The sequence below is a fragment of the Halichoeres trimaculatus genome, unplaced genomic scaffold (genome assembly GCF_033239565.1).
Source record: "Halichoeres trimaculatus isolate MK-OKI-2021-1 unplaced genomic scaffold, fHalTri1.1 fHalTri1_scaffold_18, whole genome shotgun sequence".
NCBI lineage: Eukaryota > Metazoa > Chordata > Actinopteri > Labriformes > Labridae > Halichoeres > Halichoeres trimaculatus.
In genome coordinates, this window is record NW_027437196.1 from 14,441,824 (window position 1) to 14,454,894 (window position 13,071).

The 13,071-nt window shown below is 40.7% G+C and overlaps 1 protein-coding gene across 1 annotated transcript in view; it reads right to left on the reverse strand.

Annotated features, from left to right (window-relative positions):
* slco5a1 (solute carrier organic anion transporter family member 5A1) overlaps positions 1-13,071 on the reverse strand; it is a 50,440-nt gene that overhangs the window by 2,726 nt on the left and 34,643 nt on the right. Inside the window, exons 6-9 of the mRNA XM_074693066.1 lie at positions 8,379-8,577; positions 1,926-2,085; positions 1,024-1,265; positions 848-912 (exon numbers count right to left, since the gene is read on the reverse strand). Of these exons, the coding sequence (XP_074549167.1) occupies positions 848-912; positions 1,024-1,265; positions 1,926-2,085; positions 8,379-8,577 (666 nt within the window). The remainder of the gene's footprint in view (positions 1-847; positions 913-1,023; positions 1,266-1,925; positions 2,086-8,378; positions 8,578-13,071) is intronic.

Genomic DNA, 13,071 nt, shown 5'->3' on the forward strand with positions numbered 1-13,071 from the left:
CACTACAGAGTTGCTTTTAAATGGCAGGATGTTAAGAGGAGAATATTGCAGCTGAAGAAACCAGAGTGTTAGAGAAATGGACCAGCTGGAGAAAAATAAAAGACCAGGGAGTTCAATGAAAGACACGACAAGCTGCATGTCTTTCCGTCAAATCACTGTCTTTCTGAGCCTTTTTGACCTGTAACATCAACTATTTATGCTCCAAGAAGTAAAAGCCATGGTATTTTCATAAACTGCTTTCAAAAGGAATCAATATTGCCTTTCATAGTAACTCAATGATCCTTACTGGGGTTTGACTCTTTAGCAGAGATGGGTTTTGAAGAAACCAAAGCTGTGGATAAAAAAACAGCAATCAGTTGCTGCATTTACTGACTAACTTAGCTAGCTATGACAGAAAAGACCCTACTTTTACAGAAACTCAAAGGCTACTATAGAAGAGGTGTAGTAAGACAACAGCGAGGAAGTTATTTACAAAGTAGAGTACAATGTTAAAATTAATAAAACTGAATTAGACTCTGGGAGAGTAACTTGCGGTGTTCCACAGGGATCAATACTGAGACCAAAGTTGTTCACACTTTAAATGATATCCACAGCATCTCTAATAAGGTGAAATAAGAACGTTTAGTAATCAATGAATGCAGCATAAAATGATTAAAAATAAAGGAAATAATAAAGAAAAAATCTTGTTTAGGTATTTTCTCTTATTTTGTACCACTGTTGTTCTAAGCAATGTGAAAGTATGAAATGTGAAATTTATTTATTTATTTCATCAAACTCAAATCCAGAACTTTTCAATCCCCTGCCATTGATAAACAATCAACGATAGAGCAAATGATCAGAAGCTTACCAAGAGTCCGCAGCAGCACAAACTGCATGCCGAGAGCAAAAGGCCTCTCCTGTTCATCAACAGACCTGAGAGGGGAGACACAGAGCGTGGGAATGTTTCAGATTCACCAAAGACAGAGACACAGAGTCTAAACAGAGACAATAAATCAGCCTTTGGGTGAGCTAAGGTTGTCTTACCTGAGTGTGACGATGATGGCAGAGGGCTGGGCACAGGCGGTGATGAGAGTGACGATGAAGAGGAAGATGAGGAAAGGGATGAGGGTGTTGCAGGTGCGGTCGCACTTCCCTGACACGGCGTATCCGTTCTCGTTCAGGTAGGTTTTCACGATGACGAGCTGCAGCTGGTTGACCTGACCGCCTGAGGATGGCGTAATGACCTGTCTACTCTGCACGCAGCCACAGTCTGTGTAGTTCCTGATCTGTAGCCCAAAAAACACAAAAAAATATACATATTAAGGTTTTAAATAAAAAAACGATTAAAAACAAGTAATGCTTTGTCTGTAAGGTCTGGCAAACACTCAGTTCATTTCTTCAAAGATTGGAAAGAATCATGACAGTGAATTTCCTTTCTTTTCTGTTAATTAACAGTTCCAGCTCCAGCTCCTTCTTCTCAAAAATGACTGAAATATTTTGCTGATCACATCAAAAGGTTGCTGATGTTGGAGCCCTCGTGAAAACCCACACAAACAAACACACACAGACTGGGTGGCACCACTGATGGTCTCCTCACTGATCCAAACAAAGAATCTAGAGATTTCCTTTCCTCGTACTGTAATAACTTCCCATCTGCCATTGTGGTGGAGGTCTGACACTTCCTGTTTTGGGAGGGGATTGTGCGGCTGACATGTCGTTGTGTACAAGTGTATGTAAACGGTCTTTTGTGTGTCCAGTATGATTTATGTTTCTTTGAGAAAAATTTGACAAAATCCCTTTTATCAGACTTTTTTTTGAATCATTCTTCAAGTGCATGGAGTTTAATTCTGACATTGCAACAATGAAGCTATTATAATAGCATTTCCGTGTGTGTGTGTGTGTGTGTGTGTGTGTGTGTGTGTGTGTGTGTGTGTGTGTGTGTTTACCCCCGTGCTGTCGTTGCCCACAGTGCTGCATCCAGCCAAGCAGGGATTGAAGTAAGTGATGCCATCAGAGCCACAGACCGGAGCGTACTCGTGGATTCTGCAGCCACAGTTCACATTGCAACTACCCGTCAGGTTCCTGTGGGTCATCGTCAGTGTCGGCCTGGAGAAACAGACATAAAAAAAAAAAACACACATTATACAGATTTACTTTTATAAAAGCCTCAAAAATAAAGCCTAAAGTGTGGGCTGTGTTCTGTATGAGCCTCTTGTTTAGTTTTTGATCACCAAGCAGGAGCAACAATCTGCATCATTGTGCGTATTTTTGACAACTACATAACATTTAAAGGGGGCTTTGGTTTTTTTTAATGATTTCCAGTATAGGGATGGATACCTAATTAGGTACCTTTATAGGTACTGACTGAATTCTATCTGTAGTTTCAAGTAACAATAAAATGACGTGAAATCACACGGTACCATGTTTAGGTACCTCAACGCATCCTTGTGACTGTGAGGGAGTGGAAGAGAAGGTGATTGTCCAGGCTGGACATGAACACAGTGTTGCAAGTTTATATACTGAGAAAAAACTATGTTAATGAGAAACTCTGAGATTTTATTATTAAACAAATTCCTGTTTATTACCACGTAAACACACACAAAAGTACCTATGGGTACCTATAAAGTACCTATAACCATTGAGTACTGATACCGATTGCCAGGTACAGGGCATTGGTACTGTATCCTTTCAAATGTTAAAGGTTCCCATCCCTAAACCAGTAGTAGATGTATATAATTTAAAATATAAAAAATGTTGTGCTGGTGTTTTAGAAAATCTTTTTTTAAGTTGCTGTCCCTTTAAGACTCTCTGCTCCACAAACCCCCTTCCCTCTGATTGGCCAGCCTTCTACAAGCCTGTTTCAGAGTAACAAAGCCATGAGGAGACTTTGAATGAACCTCATGCTAGTTTAAGGATGGTCAGTTTTAAGAAGTTTGGATCATACCTGCTAACAGTTGACTCTGACAAAGCAGGAGATTGAGATTTTGGAAAGTGTAATCCTCCTTTAAAATTTCCATTCAAGTCAATCTGTCAATCTAGTGGATCCGCTCTGGTCCAGCTGTGTGGCTGGTCTGTCAAGTCAAAAGCAATAAGCAGAAATCCTATTTTTTTTTGGACGCAGAGCTGTAACACACAAATTCAGCGTCGGAAAAACTGAGTGGGACAGGAAGTCATGACCAGAAACGACCTAAAAGCACCCAGTAACTTTCAAAGTAAAACAAACCATGTCAAAACCAGTTTGTATTAAGCCTGACAATGATGATAAACAGACATAATGAGTAGAGCCAGACCAGGAGTCAACAGGTTTAAGGTTTTACAGCACTACATAAATGAAGAGAGACTTATCAAAGAAATGGGAAGGGTGGGCACTTTTCTTGCATGTCTTTGAGGCGTGAGACATACAATTCATAGTTCTCAAAAGTAATATGCTACATTTGAGTGTAGAGAAAGCTACTAACAGCCTGTTGAAACACAATCCCTAACATCTGATTTTAGCATCTCTCCATCTCTCCTTACATAGCCCACATTCACAACAAATGTTATCTCAAGACACTTTAAAAAAACAGAAGGTCTAGACTGTATGCTTTGCAAGCAGTCAGTCAAGGTGTTGGGATTCTGTGTGGCTTATCAGATTCTAAGGACGCCTGTGCCATCTCTGGACACGCTGCTGGATTAGAGACACAAACAATGTCTGAGAGAGAAATCTACAAAGTAAGGGCTGGCATGTGGAGAAAACACTTCGCACAACGCAACACAGGATACAGAGTATAGCGTTTATGGACCGATGAATGGAAAGTAGATGTCACGGACTCTGACAGTAACAAGGCAGAAAACTCAATCAGGTGCAGCACTGATCCATGCGGTCCTGTTCACCTCATTTCACCTCAACAGTTGTACCTTTTTTAGCCAAAACGTTTGGCTCAACGGGAGGAGTAACAGGTAAGTTAGTTCACTTTTAGAAGACTGAAAGCCTGACACTGATTTCTTGGGTAAGTAGCGATGATATGTGCTGCATTTGCTTCCCTGCAGAGCATTATTTTACAAATGATACTAGAGAAGCACTCAGAGAGCGCAGAACTCCACCAAGCATATTGTGATTGTCACGCAACACTTGAAGTCTTACTTTAATGTTATACTCGCTTTCAGAGGACTGTCTGCTACAATCTGGTGTTAGTTGCAGGTTTATATGATAATTTGTTACCTGACAGTGTTGAAAATGATGATGACCCAGAACATATTTCATATTCCAGATCTTAGCATCTGGAATATTGGCAGGATCTGGATCGTACTTCTACATCTGTCAGAAATTATCATGACCTTGTCTTGTATTGTTTTGCAAAGCAATCCGACCATTTATTGTGGAGTTATATACACATATGGTGAAAACAACGCCATCTCATAAACATACAGAATCCTTTAAAAGAGTCCTGGATCCAAACGGTGATCTGGATCGCCTCCAAAATGTAATTACTTCTTCCTTATCCCATTTTGAACATTTCCTGAAAATTTCATCAAGATACGTTGGTTACTTTTTGAGTTATGTTGTTCACAGACAAACAAATAGACAAACTCTCCCAAAAACATAACCTCCTTGATGGAGGTAAATATATGGAGCTGAAATGAACAATATTTAATGTAGTCTCTGTGTCTTATTATTAATCCTCTGCACCTAATCCTTTTAATTAACCTTAATCCAGCCCTCCCTGCTGCTGCTGCTGCTGTGATGTGTGATGATAGAGGAAGGACAGAGATGAAGGGAGCGCTGAGGAAGTAACACCTCCAGTGGATTGACAGGCAGTGTGGGAACAGTTGCTGTTAGCTAAACAGGACTTTGCATTCATCTGAAGCTTGAGCAGCGGAGCGAGTCGGGGTTTTCTCTGCGAGGCTTCACTGTGAGCCCTGCGGAACAGCCGGGGGCACACAAAACCAACAGTGTCAGGGCATTTCCTCCTGAATGTTTCCACTGTGATCATTTCTTTCAACTACTGAGAATTTTCAAAGGATAAAAGTTATTTGAGAAAAGAAATCAGAGCATCGCTCTTGAAGTTATCTGATTTCCATACTGTTTGTCACAGAGGGGAGCAGGTTTGAGCCTGTCCTGACATAACAGTGTCACATTCCAGACACCCTGAGGGACAAAGAGAGACAGTGTTTGTGTGTGTGCTGAAAAAATCTGCCCTGTTGGATTTGCAAACTTGCTCTACTGATTGAACACGTCCTTTTTTTCCCCAGACTGAGGCCTGTCCCTCGCTGTCCCTCGCTGAACCCTCCAGATGTTGTGTCTCTGTGCTGGCTGCACTTTGTAAAAACCCCAACACAGAGCCAGGAGAGCTTAATGAGATTTAGCCCCGGAGGCACTGAATAGAAAACAAATATGAGCTTGAATTCAGAGGAGGTTTGGCAGCTTTAATTCGGATTTTTTTTAATTTAGCATCTTTCAAAGCAGACGATTCAGCAGGCTTTCAGGAATATTACATAACATCATGTTACGCTCAGCTCTGAAAATATTTGGGACATTTTAGTCTGTCATGTCCTTTATTTGTCAAATAGTCTCCAGCGTGTCTGCAGGGGACAGTTTGGTCTAGACTGGTGTGGGAGTGGAGACTGGTGACACAAAGGGTGGGTTTGGGCCGAGCATTCCTCATGTGGGTGCCACCAGTGAGCAGTGAGCAGTGCTGTTCATAATGAGGAGCCCCGCCGGCTCACACGTCTTGTTGACCCCTCTATAAACAGCGGCTCAGACAAAGACTTGTGTTATTAATGGGTCAGCTTGGGGCTTTAAAGGGCACAGCGACTATTTGGCAAATAATCACTCTGATTAACGTAGTTATGTGAAAGGTAAATTTCACAGAGGTTTAGCAGCTTCACCTCTGTGTGATCTCCTCTGATGCAACGACAGTCGAATGTATGATATACTTCATCTCTCAGAGGCGCAACGAAGCGTATGCCTCCAGAAATAACTGACGTTTTTAATTAAAATGTTTATTTTAGCTACAAACACAACAACACCGGCGTGATGAGGTTTAATACACAGTAGAAGCGTTTCCTCCAAGGTCACTCCTAATTTTATGCCACTGTGTGTGTGTGTGTGTGTGTGTGTGTCTGTGTGTAAGTGCTAGCAGAGGTCCGCAGTATTTCTGTCTGCGGGGCCTGACACATCCGATGATGGTTTGTTAACTCGGCTGCTGATGCCTCCTCAAGCTGCAGGTTCAGAAATAGAGGTGGCAGAGTGATTCACTGGAGCCACGAGAGCAGATGCCAGTGTTGCTAATTAGTCATTCACAGTCAAACACGACGCCACAACACATGAGGATGATGGGAGCGATGACAGTGTTCCTGCAGCCACACATACTTCATCCCATCGTGTGTGTGTGTGTGTGTGTGTGTGTGTGTGTGTGTGTGTGTGTGTGTGTGTGTGTGTGTGTGTGTGTGTGTAAGGTTCTGAAATAAAAATAATAAGAACTTCATGAGGGACTCCAATTACTGCCTCTGCTAACCAGGCGCTTCACATCCATCTGGGTTTCCAGAGACTGACTGTGGCCTGAGAGAAGGTATATATTATATTGTGAAATAAAAATGTAACAAGAATGCAAAACTTGTAGTCTCCTAAAATGTTTATATATCATCCGGCACTTGTTCTTGTGATTTCATAAAGTGCCTGTTTAGATTTTTGAAGTCTGTAAATCCATCAGTCTAGTTCTGTCCGAGGTTTCTGCCCGTTAAAGGGAAGTTTTTCCTTGCCATTGCAACCTGCTAAATGCTGCAAAGTCCTGTACTCATGGTGGATTAAGAGAAGATAAGACTCCTTATCTTGTCTTGATGTTGGGTTTCTGCTAATAAAATTTTATTCACATTTACGGGTCTAGACTTGTAAATGTTTTTGTAAGGTGTCTTGAGATAACGTTTGTTATGATTTGGCGCTATTCAAATAAAGGTTGATTGATTGATTGATTTTTGCAAACATTGTACATAATCCTCCAACACATACAGCTCGAGGACAGTCTGCAAAGATGTCTGTAAGGTTATTAAAGTTTGGAAATGAACCAATATATCCCACTGTTGACCAGTACACTGCAAAAAAAGGAAATCTTAGTGTTTTTGTCTCATTTTCAGTGAAAAATGTCTTTTTAGACTAAGTATGAGCCACATTTACTTGATCAGCCCAGAAAAGTGTCTTATTTCAAGTTATTTAAAGACAAATGAGGTCTGAATTGCTTAAAACAAGTAAAAAATCTGCCAGTGGGGTAAGAAAACTGTGCTTGTATTAGGACATTGTTCTAGTTTTCACAGGCACATTTCTTTAACCCCAATGCCAGTTTTTTTTACGTGTTTTAAATAATTTAGACCTCATTTTTGGCTTACATAACTTGAAATTAGACGCTTTTCTGGGCTGATCAAGTAAATGTGGCTCATATTTAGTCCAAAAAGACACTTTTCTATGAAATAAGACAAAAACACTTTGTAAGATTTCAGTTTTTTTTGCAGTTTAATTTTTTCATTGATGACCATGATGGAAAATACCCATCACTGAACCTTTTTCAAACTTGAAATGTTTACGAAAGCTGATAACGTTGTCCGACATTTTTTTTTCTCATACGCAGCCATCCGTTACCTTGACAACAAGTCTGTGCATGTGCTCGTGAAGCAGTGATGGTCAGAGGATAATAAGGAACACAAACCTTTATTATTGCAGTCTATGTTACAAAAACAAGAATATGGACAGTAAGAAGAGCAAGGATGGAGCTGAGGAGGAGAAATAACGAAAGAAAAGCAGCACAGTCTGACGCCACCACATGTGCCAAACTTTGTAACTTTTTTATCAAGATGTACGGTGGGTTGAAAAAGAAACTCCAGATGAAGAGGATGAGACGGGTAAGGCAAGATGCAAAAGAAAATACAACACTGGCCGAAAACCGACATCCAAGTTTATGGATTCTGTATCGTCGTAAAAGAATGATAACTTATGTAGAAAAAAGTATGATGCAACGCCAAGAACTTAACAGGTAAACGTCTTTGTCCATAGCTCGTCAGCAGCAGCAGTTACACATGAGGAGAACAAGACCAGTTTGCACAACTTTGCACAATTTGCAGGACGTTTTCACAACAGATAAGTTGTTTACATTATATTTGAGTAAAATCTACTAATATTTGGTCGACTCAAACTGTTCTAAGGCTGAAAGATTCAAGACTAGACCTAGACCAAAACTCTTTTGGTATTTAGTCGACTAAAACTAGACTAAGACTAAAAGGTTTCACATGACTAAGATGTGACTAAATGGTGTGTTAATGGTGTGTTAATCAAAAGACTAAGACTAAATCCAAATGTGCTGTCAAAATGAACAGCACTGTTGATGTTTCCAGCCTGTAGAAATAAAGAGCTAACACTTGCATATCCTTACCCGGTGGTGTACGGTATGTTGATGCCTCCTAAATTGATGCTCTCGCAGCCCACGATGAAGAGCGTGGAGAAGCAGAGCAAAGACACGCCGCTGCAGATCATGGCCAGTTTGGCTGACTCTCTGGCGCCGAGCTTCAGCTTCTTGATGATGTAGCCGCCCAGCACGATGCCGACTCCAGCACTGGGTACGATGATCACACCTGGGAGAGTTCAGAGAAAAACAGAGGTGCGTGCACTAATCAAGAAGTGTTGCAAACGGCACAGAAATAGAGCGGTTAATTAATGTCATGCTTGTCACCATGGAATCAATTACAGAGGAGCATGACAGAGTTCATGACATCAAGGATCAAGCCTCTGATCTTCAGTAACTCAAATCAGGCACACAAACAATAAAGGGACATGTTAATGTTCATGGTTTTATCAGTCTGTGTGATGTCGGCACAGTTCCTAGAAAAAGAAACACTTATCTTCCTAATGTCAAAGCAAGAAATCTTTTCACTTAAGAAAGGATGAGAAAATGCTTCTGGTATTCGCTGTGACTAGGCTACGCTACAGGCTAACAGTGAGTCAGTTCAGGCTGTGACACGTGCTCCCGTTCCACCAGAGCTGCTCTAATTGATAGCATGAAGATGGGAGAAGCTGGCAGAATGGAAAAGTGTCACAGCCCAGGAGTTAAAACCCGGGAAGGCTGCACACTGCCGCTCTCTAGCCCGACCACAGGCACTCGCTGGCGGGTAATGAGCATTACAGGGTCAGCCAGCGGGGGTGGAGGGTCGTCAGAGAAAGAGGATGAGCAGAGAAGAGATCAAAGTACAGAGAGATGTCATCCGTATCCTGCCTTTTCTGTATGAATGCATGTGCGTGTTAGCCTGCAACACAAACACCAAGAGAAAGAAAAAGAAGGAGAGACATCTGAGCACGCTCAGCGCAAGCAGAGCGACCAACAGCTGTGACAAAATATTATCCCTCAAGTGCATGTTTCTGTGCTAAAACCTGGTGCTTTCTGCAGGATTAAACATCTACACAGCCAAAGCAGATATAATATCACTGTGACATAAGGCGCACACGCACACAGTGTGTGAGTGTTTGATCCTACATGAATGATTTACACATATCTTATCTGGATTAACTGCTACACTGGCATGAATGTGACAGGTTTTTCTGCGTTATTGGATAAATTTGCACATGTATGCATTTCATTAATGGTTGTTTACACAGCTCCTCATCAGAGAAGCTTAGGCAGCTGAACGTGCTGTTCTAACACGTTTTTTACAGCTTGAAAAGAGGAATAAGGTATTTATCACAAAAGAGTTAAAGTGATTAAAAACTGGGGATGCATGTTTAAAAGGAACAGGGGTTGAGGTTGAGAGCCGCCGAACACTCAGAGAGCAGAGACGCAGCTCGGGGGAGCTGCAGCTGAGGGAGGCGTGTCAGACGTGTTTCTGTAGAAACATCTAATAAGCACGTAGCAGTGGCGGCTCTTTAACCCGGCACGACACAAACCCATCAAGATGGTTATTTTCAAGACTCCTGCTTATTGTATTTTGACATGTTTGTTTCTGACTTATTGTGTTTGCTTGTACTTTGTGCTCATCTTCCCACAGATATGCTGACATATTGTGCCAAAGGACAATGGTATGATGGGATTCTCTTATCTATTGTTGCTCATTTGAACACATACAGCTTTTTTTTTTTAATGCAGTTTTTTTTTGCACTTTGACGACCACTAACTGCTTTTTATCTAGTATGATCTAGGTGTCTTAAAAAAGAATATGAAGATTTAAAAACTGTTTCATTTTATTCCTAATGGGGCTGGGACAGTCATGTCCTCCAGAAGAATAAGACCACTGACATCTTTGATAATATCTGCAACATTTTTTATTAGTAAACAATGAAAGCCACACAAAAACTTAACCTTTTACTCAATGTGCACTTTTAGTTTAGTTTTCAAGTTATTTTTATCTAATTTTTTTAAACTCTCATTTAAAGGGGCTGTGAGGACAAACTGGTGTTTTCTGGGCCAAAGACTCCATTTCCCATGAACCTCACTCTTCATTTGATTGATAGACTCTCAAGTTTGAACAGACCACTGCAGAATAACTGCTGACTGTGGGTTGGAATGAACATTACCACAAACAGCCTAACCCACGTATTAGTCTTTAGCCTGTGCTATATCGCTCTCCTGTTTAGCTTTCTTCTGCTCTTCTGTTCTTCTGTCCTTTCTTCCTTTTTGACAGCTCAACTTCAGTGTCCACTGTTACAATGAAATCATTTTAAGAAATCCTTTTCAGCAGAGAAAAACAGATCCCTCTTCTTACTTGTAAACTTTGTTGGCTTACATGGTGTTGTCATAGAGACTTTTACGCGCCATACATCAATCTGGTCCTGGACCACAAATAATGAGAAAAGCATTTGGAAATAACCTAATAACCTTTATTGTAACCAACTTTTTCAAGATCACTTAGAGAGTCCTCACAGGGACTTTAAAGTTTGTCGTTACACTTAATTTGTGAGTGTGTTGTGCAACAAATCCCACTGAAACTCACTGAGCAGCCTTTCAAAGACTTGAGTGTTTATACTTGTTTAAGCGACTATCTATAGCTAATGTTGCTTCAAGTGCTCTTGGCCACTGGAAACAGCGCAAAGATTAAATAAAAAAAAAAATGTTGGAAATACATTTGTGTTAGATGCAAGGGATACTGCTCTATTCACACTAGGCGCCAAAAACACCACAAATTGAAAACTATTTAATACTCAATCAAAAGTCTGCTTTTCAGTCTTAGCAATAATCCGACCATCGTTAGGAAAATGTCACACATGGTCAGCCCATCTGTCTCCCTGAGGAAGGAGTCACTGTGCTCCTCTTCCTCCTTCTCCTGCTCCTTCCCCCCAACAATCATCACATCGCGGCAGCTTGGCATCCTTTGGGTGGCTATAGCAACCGCACCACCCGTTTGCCCTTACCCCTTGTATCCTGGCAACAAGCAGATGAGATGAGGCAATGGTATTGTCTATGTGGGTGTGTGTTTGTGTGTCTGGAAATGACCATATGTTAAGTGGCAGACACACACACCTTTTTTCATTCACAGGTGAAAGTGAGAGAAAAATGCACCCTGCTGTTATGATAATCCCAAATCTTGATTATTTCCAGTGTTTTAGCACCACCAGCTCAGACACGACTTCAGGACCAGTCTTTTTCTTTGTACAGCCTTGAAGTGGTGCGTGTGTGTACATGCATGATCACGTTATGAATAATGTGTCTCCCACAGTCCACAGAGACTCGTGTGTTACAGCCGTGGATGTAAGGAAAGCTCATCACTGAATGAAAGTCAGCAGGACTCTGAGTCACATTTCTGCCCCGCGACGATGAATCATTACGTGAGAACACGAAGAGGCGAGAGTACATGTGAGCTCAAACAGGTACAGAACAATGGTACATATGGTTCATGTGGATGTGTCATTTCTCCTCAAGATCAGGGAACAAAGAAAGAAGAAAATCCATTACACAGAATAAAACATATTCACTGTAAAGAAAGGTGAGTTCTATAAGGGGAAAATTACCTGCTGGTTTTAAAATTTAACCCTGGTATAAACACATCTGCCTCTTCGTATTAATTCCTCATAACTTTGTTCAGATAGGATCAATAATTTTTGTAAATGCTGCAGCACTGAACGATACATTTTAATCAACTGTTTGCTTTGGGCAGTTCAGCCTCATTGATCCAATTCTTTGTGTGATTATAGATATTTTAGGGACAACTCCATGAACGTCTGAAATGACTTCTTTTTTACTGCATTTCACTGTACGAATTAAACATGTTTACTTACTTTGAGTCATATTTAATTTCTTTCTCAAGATGGGAAACTGTAGCCAAACTTCTTCAGCTGGCCCATTTACCTTCTTAAAGCACTGAGACTTTCTGACCATGTTTGCACTGATATATGAAGGGAAGAATCAATGAGACCATAAATCATTACTGCCTTCAGAAAATAAGAAGTCAAAGTGTAACAAACTACGTTTTACATTTATCAAAGCTATGTCCAATGGTGTCTTAGCTGCTGCAAACCAAGTGTGATGAAGAAAAGAGCCCCCCTCCCAAAAGTACAGTACACTGGAAATGGCTAACTACCTCAAAGTATTACATGTCTGATTTTATAGGAGCATTGCAACCAAAAAGAAGGGAAAAAAAAGAACAGTTCTGAAAAGGAAACAGAAAAAATGAAGAAAGTAAAGAAAGTAAATCAAGAAAAAGAAAAAACAGAAATAAAAGGAACAATGGAAAAATAAAGAAGAGCAAGGAAAGAAAGAACTCTGGAAAAAAAGGATGAGCGGTAATTTTAATGATAATAATAATAATAATAATAATAACAATAAAAGAAACTTTCACTGTTTGTTCAAACTTTCTCTGGGTGGTTTTTAGAAACATGAGTCAGCAGCAGCATGAAGTCGGCACAGCTCAGATTTTTATCATGCTGTATTTCTTTTAGAGTTGTTTCGTATACCAGACCCTGATTGGACAGCCCCATGCTGCACCACTTTAAACAGGTTTATATCCAGGAAACATCTTTCCCTGCTCAGAGGGACAGCTGCCTGAAGAAATATTTGAAAGGAGGGACAAACAGAGGACTTGAAAACCTCAGTTTTACAACATTTTTCCGTAAAACACATCCTTGATGGCGTTTCACTGGGATCA